At 41.6% G+C, this 22589-nt stretch overlaps 1 protein-coding gene across 3 annotated transcripts in view; it reads right to left on the reverse strand.

Moving 5' to 3' along the window:
* Window positions 1–2325: 2325 nt before the first annotated feature.
* CBFA2T2 (CBFA2/RUNX1 translocation partner 2) overlaps window positions 2326–22589 on the reverse strand; it is a 134528-nt gene continuing 114264 nt past the window's right edge. For 2 of the 3 annotated variants that reach the window (XM_019513109.1, XM_019513111.1), the window contains exons 4-11: window positions 21895–21984; window positions 19012–19193; window positions 18264–18517; window positions 17414–17499; window positions 14830–15025; window positions 11126–11194; window positions 9827–10017; window positions 2326–5527 (exon numbers count right to left, since the gene is read on the reverse strand). In XM_019513109.1, coding sequence (XP_019368654.1) covers window positions 5237–5527; window positions 9827–10017; window positions 11126–11194; window positions 14830–15025; window positions 17414–17499; window positions 18264–18517; window positions 19012–19193; window positions 21895–21984 — 1359 coding nt within the window. In that variant the 3' untranslated portion in view covers window positions 2326–5236. The remainder of the gene's footprint in view (window positions 5528–9826; window positions 10018–11125; window positions 11195–14829; window positions 15026–17413; window positions 17500–18263; window positions 18518–19011; window positions 19194–21894; window positions 21985–22589) is intronic. The other variant, XM_019513110.1, reaches the window with a different exon arrangement.

A 22589-nucleotide genomic window follows, 5' to 3' on the forward strand; every position in this document is an offset into this window, starting at 1 on the left:
CATCTAAGGGTGCTGAAGGAACTGGCCAGTGTCATAGCAGAACCACTGGCACAGCTGTTTGAGCACTCTTGGTGCTCAGGCCAGGTCCCAGAGGACTGGAAAAGGGCCAATGTGGTCCCTGTTTTCAAGAAGGGGAGGAAGGAGGATCCAGGTAACTATAAACCAGTTAGTCTCATCTTTACCCTTGGGAAAATCTTTGAAAAAATTATTAAGGATCACATCTGTGGGAGTCCAGAGGGGAAAGCAATGTTAAAAGGGCAGTCAGCATGGATTCATAGCAGGTAGATCCTGCCCGACTAACCTTGTTTCTTTTTATGACCAGGTCACAAAATGCTTAGACGCATGAATGGAGGCAGATGTCATCTACTTGGATTTTGAGAAGGCCTTTGATACAGTATCTCATTATATTTTCATAGGTAAACTGAGCGACTGTGACGTAGATGATTACAAAGCCAGGTGGGTGACAAATTGCCTTAGGGGTCGTACCCAGAGAGTGGTGGTGAATGGGTCAGTATCGACCTGGAAAGATGTGTGTAGCCCACAAGGCTCGGTCCTTGAACTGGTGCTGTTCAATGTCTTCATCAGTGACTTGGATGAGGGCATGGAAAGTACTCCGTCCAAATTTGCAGGTGATACCAAATTATGGGGTAAAGTTAACACACCTGAAGGTAGGGAACAAATCCAGATGGATCAAGACAGGTTGGAAAAGTGGGTGAAACAGAATAGGATGCAGTTCAATAAGGACAAATGCAAGGTGCTGCACCTAGGAAAAAGGAATCACCAGCATGCTTACAGCCTGGGGGAGGACCTTCTCACCAGCACAGCAGCAGAAAGGAATCTTGGAATCACTGTTGACTCCAAGATAAACATGAGTCATCAATGTAATGAAGTGATCAATAAAGCTAATTGCACTTTATCATGCATTAGTAGATGCATGACAAACAGGTCCAAGGAGATGATGCTTCCCCTTTATATGGTATTAGTCAGGCCACAGTTGGAGTACTGCATCCAGTTTTGGGTGCCACACTTCAAAAGGGATGTGGATAACCTTGAGAGGGTCCAGAGGAGGGCCACTCATATGGTTAGGGGTCTGCAGGCAAAGCCCTATGAGAAGAGATTGAGGGCCCTGGATCTCTTCAGCCTCCAAAAGAGAAGGCTGAGGGGTGATCTTGTGGCTACCTACAAGTTCACCAGGGTGGGGCAGCAAGGAATTGGAGATGCTCTGCTTACCAGGGCACCCCTTGGAGTAACTAGGAACAATGGCCACAAACTGACAGAGAGCAGATTTAGGTTAGACATCAGGAAGAACTCTATGGTGAGGGTTGCCAAAATCTGGAATGGGCTTCCAAGGGAGGTGGTACCTTAGGGGTCTTTGAGAAGAGGCTAGAGAGGCACCTGGCTGGGGCATCTAACCCTAGTGCTCTTTCCTGCCCATGGCAGGGGGTTGGACTAGATGATCTGCTAAGGTCCCTTCCAACCCTAACATCTATGAATCTGTCTGATCTCTCCCACCTCTCTCCTGGAGCTCTCTTGGGGGAAGAAGATCCTTTCGTTTCCAAAGCCCATCACAAATTCTTGGTTTTTTTGCTGAGACAGCTTCCAGGGGAGGTATCAGTTAGTGAAGGTGGTTTGTGTGATGGAGACCCCTGACCATTAGGGACCAAGCTGAAAGCAATTCAGCTCATGTAGGCTATAAAATAGCTAAATTATTGGCCAGCATAAGCTCAAGTAGGACTTGAACTGGTGAGGTAAAGGTATAAGGCTCTATAGCCAGTTATCAGTCCAACAACCTGTCTGGTCTTCTTTCAGATGAAGAAAATCACCATAGCTTGCCCCTCTCCTTTGCCAATGTCAAATTATTTAAGAGGAATATTAAATTGTGGAACTAAGGTGACCAGAAACGGTGTTTATAACAGAATTCCCAAATCCTGCCAGTCTCTTGGCTGTGATATTTATCTCCATATTCAAGTGCTCTTTCAGCAATCAGCTGGTTGAATATGGCTAATAAGTATGTGTTTTGTATTCTGGAATACATGGGTGTATCACTGGAATCTGGGGCTGAAGAAAAATATTCGTAGTTGATTACCATACTAAAAAGCCAGTCTTCCTGAGTAGGTTTGGAGCTTGCCATTTGTGGGATTGGTTTGGGGCCCTTCGTGTGCATTGACAGCTCAGCCTAAATTGGACATACCGTTTTTCTCTCCCATTGTTCTTGTTAGCCAAGAGGGTCTGTGGCAGCATTCCTACAGAAACCTCAGGGGTTCTGGCATCTTTTTTTTGCATCATAAAACCCTATTTCTTTTGAGAGAGACAAAATAGAAGCTGTATGATGAATATAGTCTTTTTTATTGACTACTTTGAGTAGAAGAAACTAAATAACATCTGTAACAGTTTGGGTTCCTTTATACAGTACATTAAATAAGTTATGCACAGGAATGAAATAACAAATTCCTATTACAGAATTAAATGAACAAAAAATATAGAGAACTCAATCCAACATGTCTTTCCATACCAGAATTTCACATTTATCATTCCATTAAAAAAATCATTCTAATCATGACTGTTAGTATTCATTCAGTTACACTGGGGTTAAGTTTTTTTGTAATACATTGAGAGCTGTTGAAGTTGCATGAAAACTATGGAAGACGGTCTATTTACAAACAATTCCTTATAGTGCTGTATTTCTCTCATTCTTTTAGGCTTCATTTTACAGCAGTTGCCCTTAGGTAAATTTAACAACTTTATTATTTCAAAACTGTAGCTAAGTACAGGGGATGCTGCAACTAATTGGGGCAATGTAGCTTAGGTACCTGAGGCAACTAAATGTTTTTAGGGGTTCCCATTGTATCAAGAAGATCTTTAAACCTCCCTGTGACTTTAGGGGGAGTACTGATTGTTTAGGGACTGCAGAATCCAGCTGTACATGACTAAGGACCATTTCATGAAAATAAATACTTTAGTTTCTTCTCTGTTCCTCCCCAACCCTGGATAAATTTGAGTTCTAAAAAGGCTTGATCCCAAACCAGGGGACTAGGACTCCACATATGATAAACTGCTTCTCTACAAATACCCGCAAACCAATTAGGAACAAAGGGAACAGAAATGAGAATTTTACCCAGAATAAGAAGAGTTTCCAAATAGGTTTCCATTATCCAGGAGGTATCAGCTACTTTTTTTTAGCTGATGTAAACTGAACATACTTGTACCCAAACATAGCAACAGTACACACCCAGGGAAGGACTAAGTCCAAGTTCAGATTAGCAGGACATTAACAACAGTTTTCCCTCCCTGCCCACCACAAGCAAGCCCAATCTCTCCTTCCTTGAAGAAGCAGGAAAGTTGATATTCATCATGTTTCAGGAGCAGCCATTACATGCATCTGTAATCCATAACTGCAGCAAGTGGTTGAATTGTGATGAGTAATAATCTTCTGCAGGACAAAACTACAGGTTCCAAATATTATATTTTGGTGGCTTTCTTCAAAACCAGAAGTTTTTTGGATTGAACTTTCCTCCTTTTGTTACCATTACATACCAATGACAGCCAATGGAAAGCTAGCTTTTTGCCTCTTGCCAGCCAAAGGAATATTAAGTTCATCTTTGTTACCAGGTTCTACTTTTTTTTTTTTTTTTTTAAGTGATCACATTGAATTTGGGAACTATTTGCCTTGTTTGGCACCAATCCAAAGATCGCACAAGAAAAGTCTAGGTAACAAATGCTATTCAACAGTCAATGTTCTAGATCTTATTGGTATGCAGCACGAGGAATCTGTGTGAATCTTGAATCAAGCACATGCCAATTCCAGTTGCATTAGCTACACCTCTAACAAGCTCTTGTAGGGCATCTTTAGATGAATCCTCCAGGCAAACTCTGTATGCCCTGCATACACTGAACCAGTTTGGTCAATGTTGGACACATATCATGTCCTAGATTAGAACATTCCCTTTATATCCAACCAGCCACTTACAGCCAGTTTAGCAAAATTTGGACAGAATGTCACAATCCAGCTAGATTGCAATTGTCTAATTAGTCATCTTTAGAACAGCTTTAAATGCTGAACAAGATGATTAAATACTGCAGTGCAACCAGGTGTTAAGAGTTGCATTTCGCAGTAAGGAAAATACATGGCTGGAATTCAGGTTGAGCAGAGCTCTGCTATTTCCATTAGGCTTGGATGCTTTAAAAATTGATGAGAAATATGAAGTTCTGATTTTATTTTTAAATAGTTTGGCTAATATGCTTGGAAAGAATAGACTATAAATGATGCTTTGCAGTAGTATGAAGATTTGCTTAATAAAAACAAAATCAAGAACTCAAAACCCAACAATTTGCATGCAGTGGACAAGTGCTTTCTGCACAGCAAAAATAACTCTATGCACTCTGAAGGGGCACTAGACAACTCTATGCACTCTGAATTCAGTCCATGAATGTAGCGGCTCCTACCCAAACTGATAAAACAGTGGACTGTCCAGTTAGAGAAAGGAGTTAAAAAGGGGGCTATATAAAAGCAATCAACTTATCAATTCAGGTTTTGTGACTTAGATTCTTTCTTCAGCAGAACAGAATCCTCCTTGCTTCTGGAGTACCCAGTCCTTGCAGTCTCTCAGTTACTCAGACATGAGGGAAGGTGGGGAGAGTTAAAACCAAAAAAACCTGCTCATTTTACACTGTGCTGGCAAATGAGAGTCTCCCATGAGGATAATCAGCTCTGCCAAATAACTGGTGGGGACTGCTGGCTTTGCTGGTACAGAGCCATATACAATGCAGCGTCCTCAAATAAGTTAAATGCCTATCCAACAGGAGAAGAGGAGCAGCTGAGCAAGGTGACCATTCAGGTAACCTAGCTGCCCAGCAGAAAGGAGTACAGCACACATCACCCTTATTTAGAACATCCCTAACTGTATGTGGCTAGCTTGGTTCTCTCGCATGCCACTGCAAAAAACTCTTTCCATAAAGTTAAATTAAAATAAAAAGGGAGAGACCATAGTCCTTACAGTCCTAGTGATGTGCTTTCTGGATGCAAGACTTGCTAGAGACCAGTGTTGAGGCAAGGCTGGCATGAGTTCCTTATGAACTGTAAGGGAGCATAATGGCATGGGAAAAGCCCCACAAACAGCCAGAGTATCAGTGTTCTAGAGTAGTTGGTATAGTTTTGACAAATTGTTGTGAACTGTAAGGGGGTTTTAGATCTAAAAATAGGAAAATTAATAAAATGTACTAAACAAAACCTTGTTATTTAGAGTCCATTCGTGTCTATTGCTGTCACAGAGGCTGGGGTAGAAGATCGTGAGGTGGTTGCAGAGGTCTTCTCCAGGGCTGGACTTGGTACTCCATCGACTGCTTTGGCAGCTGCTGCAGAGGAGCGCCCTGTGGGCAGGGCAAGCGGCTTCACCTGGCTGTGTAACCCCTGTCCACAGATTCGATGATGCCTCTCCCAGTCTTTGTGTTGGCAGAAAGAGCCACAGTACCGGGCAATGTTGCATCCACTGCAGGTCTCACTGGCTTTGCGGCCGCAGTTCCAACAGCTCTGAAAGATGGAAAACACTTTGCTGTAAAATACAGTTCTGGAGGACGCTCACAGTTTTGAGGGCTGCAAGACAAGGGGTTACAGGACATGTGTAGAATTTTCAGGCACTGATTTGTCCAAGGAGCAATTAAAAACCCACTGTCTCTTGCCATTTCACACAGGCTCTTGTCCAGGCACTGACTGCACGTCTGTGGTAAAACTGAAATAACCTGCTAGACTGCACCCAGTGTTAGCCCCTTTCTTCTGTCCCAACTGAGTGCAGGCAACCTCAAGCAAGGAAATGGAATACTGCGTATGCTGCTGCTCCTTTTTTCCATTTCCTGGTCTAAGCAGCAACATTTCCCTATCAGCCCAATCCAAGTGCTCTTCACAGAGATTACAGCAACACTGTATGTGCAACATTTGCCTAGTCCCCTGCTTAGCCGCACAAGAGATTGGAACAAGCTAATTTGGAAAATAAAAGGCTCACTTGAAACCTGTCTGCCAGGAGAAACCATTCCCGGAGTGTGGGAGTCCAATCTGGAAGATGAACAAAACATCTTTGGACACTGGAAGATGCGTCAGCTGGTGGGCTTACCATGTGAGACTGGTTTGTTATGACCACAAGGGCAGGAGGCCAAAACTGGGAGCTCTGACTGCAGCTGGTCACAGAAGCAGAGTTGGAGGATTAGCTTTCTGCAGCTGGACTTCTGCATTAGCAAAGACATACTGGAAGAACAAAGTCTATTGTGGAAAAGCAGCTTTCTGTGTGCCTCACTCTAATCCTGCCCAAAAAAACATATTTCATTGACCTCCTCATTTCTGCCACTTCAACAAAGAGCAGCTAAGAGACTAGGAAAGCAGCCCCTTGAGATGTCCTGTGAAAGACAGCCACTTGTAAAATATGACAAGGTACAAATTAAGAAGAGCTCTGGCAGCCCAGTGGATTTGAACCTCAAACCTTTTGGCAATATTTTTTACTGGCTTGTAGCAAAGAGCCAAAGCCAGCTAGTTGGTCCTGGAATTGCTCTAGAGTCAGCATGTAATGGAGATTCATCTATCTTCCAGGAGAGGCAGAATGTGAAAAAAAAAATCCACTGAAGTCTGCAGTAACTCTTGAGAAACTGGGTCACAGCTTAACGTTTCTGCCAAAACCAGTTTGTTTTTAATCCGTATTTAATGAATTACAGAATAAACTGGAGTGACTCTAGTGTTTAAATGTTGCTTAATGAATAATACACACCACAGAAGCAACACAGAAGTTAGAGAGAGAAAGATCTACCTGGGTTTTTGTTAAGTCTCTGTAGGCGTGTCTACATGTTTGCTTTAATGAACAGTAGCCTATTCTACTGCACATTCAAGTGGTGCATATAAAACCATGTTAATAAGCTAATGCGCAGTAGAATAGGCTACTGCATATTGTCACTTAAAATGCATGCACTTGCACTACTGAGCATTAGCACAACCTACTGCACATGTATTTAGTACCTCATATTGAAGGTAATAAATTTAACGTGATTTAGTAAAAGTGCATTAATGCACACGTAGACATGCCCTGACCCTCAACAATCTAGTTTTAAATGCATCACCTCAGGGGGCCCTCACCACTTTCATGGAGAACACTGCACAATCTAACACATTTCACTCAGAAAATATATGCCTCAATATTTCAGCTAGAAATCCTTTTCTTAATTTCAACTTCTGTACCTCTCTATGTACCTCCTTCCAGTCTTTTTATCTGCTCACTTCAGATGCTTGCTATATCTTTCCCTCATAGGTTTAGCTTGGAAATATATCTACATTAAGTTCTTTTAGTTTCTTTTCTTAATGGCACTGCATATAGCTCCTTCCATACTAAAGACTCCTTGAGAACTGGGTAAGCAGTGCCATTCTACAGTGATACATTATTTACAATAGGTCTGGCAATACCCAGCCATTTACAGTGGAGGAATCTGAGTTAATGAGGGAAGTTTGGCCACATCCACATTTTTCAATAGCAGCCAAGATGCATCCCTGACGCCACTACAGAGAGCTGTCATAACAAGCCTCTTCAGACCTCCTGGTACATTATGCTCAGATATGATTTTCCAGCCCATTTTCTCCATGTAGAGCCATGTTGCATTACAGCATGATCACAGAAGTGTTTTGAACTACACAACACTCCAAGGACAAGGAGATGAAGGTCATATTATTTTCTCCCAAATGCAATCATCGTTTCACATGAACTGAGCACCTAGCAAAGAACAAGGGGGGGGAACGTGCTAGCTCACAGACAGGATGTCATTAGATCCTCCCTTGGAAAATACAGAACCAAAACAAGTCAGACACGCAAATGTGGAAATGCTCCAGAAGCCTAATAGGAACTGGGGCAATGAGGGCAGGAAATAAAGCAAAAGGACACCAAGGGACCGACATGCTCATGCTAGAGCTTGCAAAAGGCTTTGAAAACTTTTGGAAGAACAAGAGTTCCAGAAATCTAATTCAGCATCTATTATTACACAGAACTGGTAAGAGAAGCATAGTTCCTTTCTCTCTGGCCTTCCAGGCAATCAAAGAGTTTGTACTAGCAACTTGTCGTTCAGCCTTCACTTTCTAAACTCACCTTATCACAAATCCACTTCATTTATTAAGATATATAGTACTTTAGGGAGAAGCATATCAAGATTCTTCTTTAAAAAAATGCATCTCTGAAATGTAGCTTTGTTTTTTTTCTTTAAGGTGACTTGAATGGATCTCAGTTTTCAACAAAAAAATTACTATCTGCCCTCCATTACCTCTGTGCATTTGCATTCAAATCTCCCTGATTATCACTGTGCACAAAATGCTTTAAGGGACCTATCACAGAAGGGAAATGAAGGGTAAGTAATTAGCATTAGAAAAAATCCTGGGTGGATATCATTTGGTAAAAGCCTTAATGTTGGGGAGGGAAGAGGGGGTTAGAGGAGAGAGAGGAATCTAAGGTAACCAGTCAACTGACTACTGGGAAGGACTGGAGCTGTTACTAGTAGTGGAGAAATACTGATGAAACCATTATGTTAGTCCTGCTTTTAATGTGGTGGCACTGTCATGGCACATAAAAATCAGGAAAAGGAATTAACTAAATTATTCGCTTTACTGAAAATAAATAGAATTTGAAAGTTACAAGAACCAAATTTCCATGTTAATAATATTAGGTGTTACTAGTGGCTAAGGTTAGAAATAATTTCTAAAACAATTTTTTTCCTTGTCGTTTCTCCCAGTTCTCCCTTTCTCATTGGCAGAATCAAAATGCACTCTATAAAACAGGCAAATATTCTGCTGGGTGTAATTTGTGTTTCTTTGGTCCAGGAAGGATCATCATTAATTAAAATTTCACACTACGTTGCTCAAGATTGTTGAGGCTCTGTTAGATTTTGTGGATCTGACTAAAGATAATATTATTGATACTATTTGTGCAGTGAAGTTTATCTGCTGTATAGCACGTGTTTTGCAAGACAATGCACAGTCCCGTAGCCAAGATGGTAGTCACCATAGTGGTTTGCCCAGACAGATGGATGCCAGGACCAACTATTAAATAATGAGGTTTGTCATTTTGAATATTCATTTGGAACAAAGTGAGGAATCAAATTAGAATACTGGAGGATTTTAAATTGATTTAAAATACAAACCAATTTGTAAAATACAAAATAACCGCCTCACAGACTCCGGCAGACTGTAAAACAAATTAGTTGCTTAAGACTAGTTGTAGGCTGAGAAAAGTGGAGCAGAACTATTTGATGGGCCTCATTTTCCTTGTGCTTATACCTGCATAAATCTGAAGCACCTCTATAGTAGATATAGTAAGGTCTGCAATTCATGATGATCCTTTTAGATCTTGTCTTTCAACAGCTAAATAGGTGGCCACCTGTACACATTTCAGAGCACATCAAAAGTAATTGGGCATTTATACACATACCTTTTCATCACGTAATGCATTGGAGATCTGCCACTTGGGAGGTGTTTTAGTTCAAAAGTGCACCGGCGCCATTTTCTCAGCGCTGATGTGCATTTTGCTGCTTATAGAACTGTAAGCGACGCAGCTCTGGCCACTTTTCAAAGAGCCCAGTGCCACGGTCCTTCCAAGTGCAAAAATGCCCATTATTTCTAGATTAAATCTACAGTCAAAGTCACTGGTAAAACTCTTGTTAGACTCCAGTACTGTAGATCAGTTTATTATTTGTTGACCAGATGAGGTTTTTAAAAAAGAGTAATGAAATTTCAGGGCCCAATCCATTTCTGTACCTTTGAATCTCTCACCCTAGAACATGCCCCGGTGGTCCCAAGCCTACTTTGGCTCCTCACCTCCGTAGATTCTTCCTGCTCATTTATTACTAGGAAAGCATCCTCTGTAGCCTGGCGCTTTGCATCTGCAATGGTTTGCTCCATTCGAGCCCTCTCTGATGCAATCATTTCAAATGCTTTCTGCTCGGCCTCAGCAACAGCTTTCTGTACCTCAGACATGGCTTGGCGCTTCACCTCATTCACAGCTTCTTCTGGAAGGAAACAACAACCTTGTCAACCAGCTTCTCAAGCGAAACAAGCTTTGGAGGGAAGAGACTGCAGATAGGAAGGAAAAATCTCTAGGATGGAAACCACTCCCAACTGTTTAATTTTGGATCAGACACACTGAGGAGACAAGCAGATAAGAACAGTGTCCTGTGTCAGTGTACCTCAGCATGACCTGGAAATACCATCTTAAGAGAAGGAAGGTTGGTCAACTGAGGCTGCTTCCATAGAAGTGCAATTAGCAATCAAGACAGCTGGCACTATGATAAGCCTGACCACTGGAAACTTTACTAAACCAACCAACTAGTTCTGTGCACCTTAGCAACCGCCCTCCAGATGTTAACTATGTTTGGTTAGTAGCCTATTAAGAGAAGCTGCTGTGAACCAATATATTGCTGTAAATCAAGGCAGGAGAAAAATCAAGAGAATGCAAAAAGAGATGCCAGAAAACTAAGCCGACTGAAGGCACAAGAAACAGAAGAACTGAGGCTAGTATACATAAAGCTGTGCTGCAATGAGTTTCCCCCATTTATTACTCAAAACTGGCATATTCAAGTACTGGACACTGCAAGTTCAAATTCGCATTTTCTCAAGTTGCAAAAATGTGTGTCTGCAATGTCACCATACATTTCCCTTTCTGGGTAGGTATGTATCATGATAATTTCCAAAATGTACAAGCACATCAAGTTTATGCTTAGGTCAAGTTGCAGCAAGGGATGTTTAAGTTGGATATTAGGAAAAATTCTCTCACTAGTAGGGGTATGAAGCACTGTAACAGGTTACTTAGGTGGCAAAATCTCCATCCTTGGGGGTTTTTAAGGCCTGGCTTGACAAAGCCTTTCCTGGAATGATCTAGTTGGGGATGGTCCTGCTTTGAGCAGGGGGTTGGGATTAGATGACCTCCTGAGGTCCCATCCAACTCTAATTTTCTATGATTTTATGAACTTCAGTCTAGCATGTAACAGCCAACAGGGGAACTGCACATTCATGGCATTTTTCTACAACTGCTCTATTGCATTGGGCTCTTTGTTGTGTCATGTGTTTATTCACTTACCTCAAGGCAAATCTATTAAGTGACCATCCATAAATACTTACCAGCTTTTTTCCATATCTCTTCAGTGACATAGCCTGTCCCTGACCTGCTGCTGAACTCCCGCAGGGAATCTGTTGAAACAAGGGAGGGATTTAAGGATCACTAGCATCTTCTCTCTGGGAATTATGTTTCTTAAAAGCTACATTAAACCCCTCAGGAAAGCTATGCGAGTCCGTTAACAATATCTATATACTTAGCTAAAGCAACAATAGGCAGGGTTAATAGAGAAAATCAAAAGCAAGCAAAAGGGAAAATCTTCAGCTAAGCACATTCATCAAATGGCTAGATGATAAATTGCATCTTTCAATTAGTGTCCTGCATAATTCATTGCACAGCACATTCCATTTCCATCTTCTGATATTTTTAAATATAGTGTATTAGTATAAAGTATCTCCCAAACATCTACGCTGTCCAGTCATTCTGAACATCAATCTATATTAAGAATGTCTTGCATCAAATATAGCACATTTCATTCACAAGGATCCCAAATGCAATTCAAAGACTTTAACTGATACATAAACATACTTTGGGATCTTTTAAAGCTATAGGTGTACAAAACTAAATACTAGAACAAACCTGGTGAGATCAAAAGTGATAGTTGCTAGTAAAGTATGCTTTTATTTGATGTCATGAACAAGAACATAAGAACTGCTGTTTACTGGGTCAGACTACAGGTCCATCTTACCTAGTATCCTGCATTACACAGTGGCAGAGAGTAGATGCTGAAATGGAGAGTGAACTGGGTATGATCCAGGTTTTTTCCACTGTTCCTCTTTCACTCAGAGCCCCCAGCATTTAAGGCCAAGGAAGTTCTGATTTAGAGGCTGTACCCCTAACTCCCATGCGCAATACTTCCTAATGCAAATGCGTGATCAAACACACAGAGTATATTTACACTGTAAAGTATTCAGAAATCCAGTACTTTGGCTTTAATGCAAATCCTTATCTGGTACTTAAACAATTTTCTAATGAATGTCTAACTGAGCTCAGAGAAATAAAAGTAGACAAAAGGTAATGGAAAGTAATGGAAGAGGGACAATTTCATATAATTTTTTTTCTCAAATTCTTATAAATCACTGGAGGACATACTCTAAATAATTACATTTATTTCACTGATTGAGGTTTCTAATCTAACTGCACCCTCTGGCTTAAGAGCATTGAAATGAAAGAACTCAATATTTTGGCCCATAAAGAGAAAACAGATCAACAAGATACCTCATCTTAAGTAAATTTTAATACCTTGGTGCTGTAGCTATATTTATGGCCTTGACCTGCCTTAAACCACTGTTCTCCTCTGAAATGTGAGTATGTTCAATGTAATCTACTGTGCTTAATAGGTCTGCTCTCCAGTTATAACTGAGTAATGAAAGGCAGAAGGATAAGTTGTCACTGGTTTTTATACTGCAGTTAGCCATACAGAGTAATTTAAAGGAGGGAGGTTGCCCAGTTTTATTCCTCTTGCTCTATCCATAGGGCTGTTTAGGCTGAACTCCTGGCAGTAAAATATGTATAACACCACTGAAGCAACAAAGCTACACAGGTGTCAAAAGGTGGAAATTTTGCGTATAGAACTGTTATTGTCAATGGCAAAGAAAAAAAAGGAAAGAATCTGCTTGACTTTCAGAGCCCCTGTGAATCTGGAAGGCAGTGAAATATAAAGACAAAAGCAAGAGACATTTTAAAAATAAAGTTGAACCTATTTGATCTGGAATTTGGAAGACAAACAGATAACTCCATTTTTTAATATGCCAAACATATTTTCAAAAAGAATCCTTGGTATGCCGTTAAAGACAGTACTTCTGAATTATGAAGCATGCCCAAATACTGGGCTGTACTTTCATCATTGCTTTAAACAGATTCAGTGTAGGATTTCTGAATAATGAAAATGTGCCTCAAAAAACAAATCAAGTTCCTGGTCAGTTTTTGACACAGGTGATACTACTTTATGGCCTAAAAAATTACAGTGAAAATAGTTTCCTATCTTTTAGATTTAAAGAAGAGAAGAGAACATGCACTATATCTGGGGTGCAATCAGAATGCAAAAAAATCAAGCAGATATTCAGCTATCCACTTCTAGATTATATAACGCTTCCAAATTAGAGCAAAGTCTAATCTGGAAAATCTCTTTCAGTTTCAAAGTATACACACTATTTTTAGTTCTTTTCATTCACTTGCTGTCACATGTATATTTCAAGGCATACGATACCATCTGAATCTGCCTTGCAAGAAGGGTTAATTAAATTTAAATCAAGTAAATTAAACATGGATTTATAATCAGGTTTTAAATCAGCCTGTAAGATTTGAATAATCATTTTTAGTCTTGTTTTGCCTTTGTACCTGTTAGTAATTTTCCGAGAAAACTGTTTCATTGATTGGCAGCTATTAAAACATGATTTACAATTAAATATAGCCTTGACACTAAATTTGGTACACTATTTTGCTAGGTAGAAGGATGCGTACATACACGGTATTTAAAAGGCTATATTGTTTAATATATATATATATTCAGAATCTTAATTTTTAAATGTATTATTATGGCAAACACCACATTTCTTATTTCCTGGAAGAGGATTCATTTTTCATTCATCATTTGTATTAAGCTGTATTTAAATGGAAAATGGAGTTCAATGCAAATACACTTATAAGCATTTCAAAATGATTTTATTAGTTAAATAAAAGTATCATAAGTGTGCTTTTTGCAGAAGGAAATCAGTGAATTTATTGAAACCTTTTTTGCACTTCAAACTAACTGTTCTACTTAATAAAGGAAAAATCATCTGTAAGCACCAAAACTTGCAAAATTTTAGAACTAGTAGATTTCATTTTCTGAAACTTCTTCTCTTTCTTCATAGATTGGAAGAGGAAAATTAGCTTTTCTGCTTTTGCATCTTCTAACTAGTTTCCCAATTATGAACGAACAGGTCATTCAATTGAACTACCCAAGTCAGGCCTAACTAGCAGCTGCAGGCTGCATGCAGTCAACAAACGATTAATATGCAGCCCAAAGCTCTTACCGGGCTGTTGTGTCTCTAGAATCCTCCTCCCTCAGCTTTCACTTCCTGTTCCCAGCACAGGTGGCAGGGCAGCAGAGCCCCCAGCACCAGGGGAGTCTGCAGTATGGTGCAGAAGTGGAGGGTGAGGAAGCAAGGGGGGAAGGGTGTGCAGCCCTGAGATAAACAAACAGGAGACGAAAAAAAAAAGACACTCTCTGCACCTGCGGAAGCAGCTACTAATATCCAAAGATGGTTTAACATTTCAACAAACGCTGGGTTCAGGTGTTTGTTTAGCCAGTGAGTTCCACTGGATTTGTTGCCTGACTTCCTTCAAAAAAAAAACTTTAGTGGCAAATGTAAATTAAATGACTGATTAATGTATTTCAGTAGTTATAGTCAGTTTAAACCTGAATAAAGGTTTTTCATGCTTTCTCATGAATTGAAATAGTTTTATTTTTTAAAAGGAAAACTATATTCACATTTAAAAATATTTTTTTTAATTATTGATTTTTGTCTACTCTGCTTTCAGTGTTACTATGCAGTTTTTAGATCAGACATCTGATGAACCAAAGGGTAACATTTTAACTTTAGGTTTGGTCACTTCTCCACATCTGAAGGATGTTGCTACATAACCATAGACTCTAGTGACCAGCAAGCAACCCCTACAATTTTGGTCACAGTACAACACAGCAACATTTCCCGCTGCCTCTTACCACTGCTGATGGAGTCAGAGCTCCCAGGACTGTGTTGCCTTGAGATGAGTTCACTCCCACCTTTCCGTGTGTCTGCAGTCTCACTATACCGCCTCTTCCAGTAGTTCAGCTCCTCCCGGTCAGCCTCTTGACAACGTCGTAGAACTGCCATGGAGCGCCTAGTTTTCTCCACCATTTCCATGATGCAATTCAATGCCTGTGTGGGATGGAAGGATAAATATTCAGAACTGGGGAAAGACAACTTTATTTGTTTTCCTCCGTATTAGAAAATATTTTCTTAGTGCGAGCTGCCAAAATGAGAATTTACTTTCCCAGCAGCTAGACCACTCTGTTCATGTAGAACTTGTGGCATCAGCTGCATGTAAGAAGAAAAGCAGAGATACAAAAATTCCAAGAAAAAAACTAAAGAAGAGTATAATTTTATGTTGACTGTGATTGCCTCATTATTTTGATACAGTATTATTCAAATAGGTTACGCAGTACCATCTTCAGATCCATGACGGTGGGTTCCTAGGAGCATGGTACTTATGACTAAAAGTTTTGGGTCACTGAATTCAAATCCACTGCTGCTGCAGACAAAGTTATTTTTATATATATGAATGGGGTATATAAAATATAAATAAATCATATAGATATTTATTTATTTAAATATAAGTAAACCAAGCTGTACTTTAAAAATAACTAGGGAGAGGAGGGGTGGTTATTTGTTTTTTTTTCTGCAAATTTATATTAAGCCACTACTTTGCAAAGCAGAACTTTCTTGGGGCCATACAAGCTCAGCCTATTTCACATCAGGCATGCAAAAGGATGAAGTCCTAATATTTATAAAAATATACTTGAAAGGATTAAGTGGGAGCAGGCTGTTTTCAGAATTCTGGTTCAACATGTTATCACCACAAAAGCAAGGGAGAGCATGGTGCTTCCCATGGATTTTTTCTAGCAGAAGGAATGCATAGCTGCTGATAAACCGGCATATCCTACTTATGGATAAGATTCATTTACTAGCTGTAATTTAGGATTCGTTTACTTTCTTCAAACGTTTCTCTCTTTTATCATATGACTGTATCCCAAACTACCTAGATGATATGCCATAGAGTGTTTTGATGGACACGGGTATTTGCTCCTCTGTGGTGAATATATGTTACAGGACAACTCCCAAGTGCTTAATCCACCCAATAAAAGAGCAAACACAGGGCTGTAAAAGGTTCGTAAAGTCAAGCCATAGCAGCTGATGTTCTCAAGATCCCAATTTCAATACCATATATGCAAGCCAACATGACAGCTGTCACACAGGCACAAGTCTGTGCCACGTGGGCACATTTATTATCAGACCTTGCTTTACAAAAAGAACCAAGGAGGCAGTGTGCCACATTGCTGCTAAATGCTACATTAAAAATATTCATTTTTTATAATTAGATGGAACTGTTACAATTCTCTCACATTGCTCTGTAGTGTCCATAAAATATTTTACCTCCTGCTCTTTTCTTCCTTGCAGAATGCTCTTTCAATTGCCTTCATAAAAACAAAGCCATTTGCATACTTTAGCCCAAACCCAGCTATTACAAGTAATCAGAGCTTTGTTAGGAAAAAATTAGTGGCACCGTTTAAATACAATAGGAATTTTAGTGCCCATACAAGTGTGAAAATGATTATTGACTAGTACTCTTCATATATCATAGTGATGACTTCTAGACAGCAGACTCTGATGAAACAAGTATGAGCTGTGAGACGTTCTATGCAAAGTTCTGTAAAACTCTACTATTTAGCCTTAAGGCCTCTTTGCAACAGATGCTTGTGCCAAATGCACACTTGTATAGCATGGGAAAATGCTGGGGTCTTAGCTGTATTTTAGCCCATGCTTGGCAGGTAAAATGTTAGGGCAAACTGGCTGGACTGGGCAGCCATGGGTGGAAGTGAAGGTGCTATGTTGAGATTTCTGACTGCTGCCACAGAGTATATTAAAAGATCATGTTAATGCTCATTACATATAGAAATATAGTAAAGCACATGGCTTTATACCTGTGGCCAACCCTGTTACAGAGAAAACCTAAATTTGTAAGAACGATTTTCAGGTTTTCTATTTAAATGGCATGGGCAGAACTCAAGGAGCACTAACCACTGACCATTGCTTCCTAACACTACAGACTTCATAAGAAAGAAAGACAGCTCAGTGCAGAGGGGAAGAATGAGCGTTAGTCAAACCCAATCGTGAAACACTACATAAGGAAAGGCATTTCAGACACTTTCTCTGTCTGCACTGAAGAAGAGAAGACTGCAGATGAATTAATAAGAGCTACAAGAATCAGAAAGATCAGGGAAAAAACTGGAAGTGAGGAAGGGCAAACTTACGTCTTCCTTACTTTCCACTGACTCTAGGTAAATAATGCCTGGGATATGTGCACCAACTTCTGTAACAGGTTATGCCTGCCATATCTACTGTCCACTGCCCAGATCATTCATAAAAATGGGCCACTTAGGAAACAGATTCATACCAGAATCATATAAAACATAGCAGCTATGACTGTGAGAGGGGGGAGGAGCTTGGCTGTTGCAGACCCAAAAGAATTCCACTCCCATTCCTTACATGATCAAGATGCTTCCACTCATCAGCCCACTCTCTCTCTGTTAAACGGTGGTCCACCAGTTCATCCTGATAGCCTCCATTCAAACCTGTTATGAATTACAGCCAGAATGATGATCAGATAGGATTAGTTCATTTATGAGACAACCTAGTTGTTACCTCTGAGCAGTACCACAGTGTAAAGGTTAAATACTACTACTAATAAAATGTATTTCAACAACAGAAGGGTGAATTTTCAAATGCGTCTAAGAAGTCAGGCAGACATCTCAAATGGTAGCAAAACATTATGACACAGGAGCCCTTTCTGTGCTTTTAAAATCCCATCCCAACATATTTTTATTTTCTCAACACAATAGAAGTTAAAATTTAAATGAATGTATTTACTGCCAAACAAAGCCAGGCAAAAAGGAGCTGGCCTAGCTGAAAAGTATTTGGAGCCTGTACTTGCTGTCCTGCAGGAGATAAAAGTTCTAGCTGCTACTTTGGATTTGTTCATCTTGAGGAGCCAGTTCTTGTATACAAAATTTCCCCTTAGTCCCCAGTCTGGAAAGGCACAACTAGAAATGCTGCAAACAGCTCCACTTACATTGTATTTCAAACAGTTGTGAGAAAGGGCCATCTCAAATATAGGCCCTCAAAAATGGATTTCCTTACAGAAAAAGCTTTCTGGAAAATACGTTTTTTGTTTTTTTGGAGGGGTAGAAATAGAAATACGCCACTGTATGGTGCCCAGCTGTGCCATTTTATATAATGGACAACTCCAAAAGCATCCTAATGTGTCATATATTACAAAACAAAGGGGGAATGTGGTTTTTTTTTTTTTTTTTTTTTTTTTTTTTTTTTTTTTTTTTACCAAGACTGCTGTGTCTGTCACGCATATCCCTGTGCTCAAGCATCTTGCTGGGATCTCTGTAAAGGTGGGAAGTTGCAATATCTTCCAAGGTGTAGTGTTGAAGAGGAGGTGGGGTTGGGTGGAACTGCCCAGCGGCATTCATGAGTGGAAGGGTCAGAGCGGGACTGTGCCGAGGAGCCGGACTAATGGTGCACACTCGCTTGGCAGGAGGCTCAGATGGCAGTGGATCTCTCTCAAAACTACTGTCTTCTCTTCTACAAACAAACCGAGAGAGGCAGGTGTCTGTCAGCAGGAAGATGACTAGTTGAAGAATGGAAAGATCTGGGGTTTTAAAGCAAGAAATTTTGGTTTCCAATAATTTTTTTGTTTTTCTAAAATTATTTCATAGGAACTTCTAGTTGTTGTTGTCTAAACTCTAAGCACTTCCTTTGCAAGGACTCAAAATGCAACTAACAAAGACACCAGAACACCCACTAGAACACCCTACCACACCCTGTGCGCGCCAATCCCCACAAAAAACTTTAGGAAGCAGCCATCTGGTCAGCCTGAAGAAGACAACATTCAGCCCACAAGTCACTCTCCCAGAGATTCTCCTGAATAGTAAAGCAACCTGGAAAGTAAATCTCATGAGCTGTAGCCTCCCACGCACAGAATTTTTTAGTTAGATTGGATGGAACTATGTTGGGCAAGATGTTCTGGTAACAGGTTGACAGGTGAGGAGCTGAATAGAATATGCAGTTCCCTTTACCTGTCTGGACTGTGTCTTTTTCCATTTCCATTCACCTCAATCAGCAGCTCAGAGGAGTCAGCTGGGGATGTGGTGTTTGTGTTGAGAAGAATGTGCTCATGCTGGGCCAGGTACTGGGATGGTGTTTGCTTGGCAGCTCGGGCACAATGCAGCAGCTCCCTCTGCAGCAGTGGAAGGTTGGCCTAGAAAGCAAGAGGCAGTTCAGCTTTGGACTGTAAGGTCAAGAACCTAGACTATGGTTCAACTCAAGTTACTGGTCAAGATACCGTGACTATAACCTCTGGTTTAAAATTAGCATCACCTCTTCAGTAATTAACCTTGCTGTTCATAAGAAAGGTGGTGAAACTGTTTGTAGAGGTAATACATACTTATGTAAAGACAACTGTTCTTGTGAGACCTAGAGATGGCCTAAAATTTGTTTCCTAATAAAAATAAGTTACACAAGGATCTTTCTGTGCTTCCATCACCTTAATCATTTTGAAGACTTTTAAATTTGGAAGTGAGACTTGATCAAGTCAACAGCTGAGCTCTGCTTTGTTTGTTTGTGTTTGTTTTTTTTTTAAAACACATAATTAGACACAGTGGGCTATTATGTGGTCTGTGATATATACCCTAATATATATTGATTGGGCTATCCTAGACTGCTATATAAACATTTAGCATAGGTTTTATACCTTTAGCACTTCTCTAAAGCAGAGAAGATTCAAAATTAAATTACACTTATTGATTTGTTTTTGCTACAATCCATAATTTCTTTAAAACCGCAGAAGATCCCTTCTCTAGGTACTCCTGTATCCTCTGGTCAAAACATGTCCAATTCATTTGCAGAAAGTACTATGGAGTAAATAAGAAATAAATTCTGATACTTGGAGATAAGCAGTGAGGGAAATATAAATCTTGTGAGAAATGTACCATATTTATTCAAATCAAAGACAAGTTATTTCCCCAGACACCACAGTGAAAGAGACAGCTTCATCTTAGATTTGAATACCAGCCCAGGGCAGGCAGCAGCTCAACTCCAGATCTGGCCCTGGGCTTGGGGTTGAAGCTGAGTCCCAAGCTTGTTTGGTGGAGGAAGGGCAAGCTAGGTGGAGGGAGCATGGGGAAGACCATGAGGTGGATATGGGGGTGGGGGAACCTTCCCCCCACAATCCTCTGCCTCCTTTTACCTATGCCTGCCCCCTCAACCTCTGCCTCAGCAACCCCCTGCAGCCTAATTAGATTATAGACATAAAAAAATTATAACAAATCTATAATTTCCCTGTATAGAATCTACTTATTGGGAAAGCATCTTAAATTCAAAGTTGTCTTGCGTTTGGGTAAATACGGTATTTGGAAATTCAGACCTTATCAGGATGCCCATGGTTAAGTTATAATTTACACCTACGCTGGTCATACAGGGTCACAACTAGTGTATTTTCTAGACTAGGGGTGGGCAGAATATGGCCTGTGGGCCAGATCTGGTCCACCAACTGACTGAATCCAGCCTATGGCTGCCTCCATGGTGCGCTACACTCCTGCCTGAATCTGCTGGCCCAGGTCCCAACCAGTGTGCGCAGCTTCTGGGGGCGCTGTTCCTGGTGTGGCTGCAGCCAGCCAGCGGTTGCTGTGCTCCCCTCACCTCCAGCTGTGCCAACTGGGTGTGGGGGGGAGGGGGCTCAGCTGTGCAGCTCTTGCCTCAGCATGTGGGGCTCTGGCTCTAGCTCTAGCTCCCAGCTGCCTTCCACCCGCTCCGCACAATGACCAGCCACCTGCAGGCAGGTGGAACAGGTGAAAGGCAGCCAACAGCTGAAGCCGGAGCCCATCTGCTGGGGCAGGAGCTGTCTGGCTGAAGCTTCCCCCCTCTGCCCACATGGAGTGGTGCAGCAGGGGCAGAAGCAGAAAGAGGAGCTACAGACAGAGCCAAGACGAGCAGAACAGTCTCTCCAGCTCTGGGCCCTGGAAGTGCATGCAGCTTCCAGCAGAGCAACTACAGCTGGCCAGCTGCTGCTCTGCTCCCCTCACCTCCAGCAGCAACTCCTCCTCCCACTCCTGGCCCTGTTGTGTCACTCTGAATGGGCAGGAAGCTTCAGCCTGGTGGCTCCTGCCCCAGCATGCAGGGCTGTAGCTCCAGCTCCTGGCTGGTTTCTACCTGCTCCAACTGCCTGGCATGATGAACAGCCACCCACAAGCGAAACAGGTAGAAGGCAGCTGGGAGCCAGAGCTGGAACTGGAGCCCTGCTGCTGAAGTTCCCCCACCCCTCCCCATGGAGTGGTGTGGCAGGGGCAGAAGGAGTCACTGAAAGGAGCAAAGCAGCACCTGGCCAGCTGTGGCCCCATCAGAAGCTGTACTCTGGCTGGGGCTGGGCTAATGGAAGCTGCCTCAGAGGGGAGTGGGTGGGGCCTGGTCTGTTGCAGAGTGCAGTTGGGGCAGCCACAGGCCACACCATTTGGGCAAGCTCTGCTGCACATGCTCCGTACCTTCCCACACCTCTGGCCAGCTCCTGGAATCTAGCACCCAGGCAGTCCCTAACCCCCATGCCCCTCCTCTGTACTGTACCCCTCCCCCACACATCCTCAAAGCCTCGAGCTGTGACTGCCCTGCGACCTGGCCCCATGATCCTCACCTCACCCATCCTCAAACACTGCTCACCACTTACTCAAAGCCCCATAGGGAGTTTTAGTGAGTTGCTGTGCAATGGGGGTATGGGGGTGGGGGGTGCTGATCTGGCCTATGACAGCTCACTAGAAACTCCCTATATTGCCCCTGGACCCAAATAATTGCCCGCCTGTTCTAGACAGTCTTAGACTTTAAGTACAATTGTTCTACCACTTGAAAGCAGAGCTTTCTGTTTATTGGCTCCCAGCAGATACATGCTGCCAAACATTATATGAAGCCATCACCTTCAGAAATGGAATCACAAAGGGACGTAAAGGGAAGTTGGTAGCTTCTTGGAGCTTGCAGTGAAATTCTTCAATTGTCACTGTTGAGTTCTGTGAAGAGAAATAAGAGTAAAATCTATTTACTTCCTAGTTTAGTCCTTAACAAAATTCAGTGTGTGAAAGAAAAACAAAGAAACCTGAAATTAGATTTTGCATCAGCCACTTCAGGATCAATAAAAGAATTGCATCAAATCCTGCCATTCTTTCTACTAGAATTTCTGGCTCTGAAGCAGCAGTCACCAAAACAGGGACTGCTGCACTGGAAGGAAGGGGAAAATACTGACCAGGGGCATCCCCTCCCTTCAGCACTTCTCCAGATTCATGACTGAGCATGAGAGACCCTCTGCACCCTGAAGGCATTAGCACCCAAGGGGTTTCTTTTAACTTCTCCCCTCCCTCGCCATCTGGCTTGAGGTAAAACTGCAGGAAGGAGCCAGCCAGACTCCAGCTGGTCTAAAAAGCTGCAGAAGCTGCCAAGACAGGAACCTTTTAGTATTCAGAAATCTTTTAGGACTGGATGGACACCCTCTACCCTGTGCTGACTTAAAACCCTTCCCTCTCTCATGGTCCCTCACTTCAGTTTCACCCCACACCTGTCTCCTACCCTCTCCCCTCCACCACCCCATCTTATTCAACCCTTTCATACCTACTTGCCA

Source organism: Gavialis gangeticus, unplaced genomic scaffold (genome assembly GCF_001723915.1).
Source record: "Gavialis gangeticus isolate Ggan-Ray unplaced genomic scaffold, GavGan_comp1, whole genome shotgun sequence".
Classification (NCBI taxonomy): domain Eukaryota; kingdom Metazoa; phylum Chordata; order Crocodylia; family Gavialidae; genus Gavialis; species Gavialis gangeticus.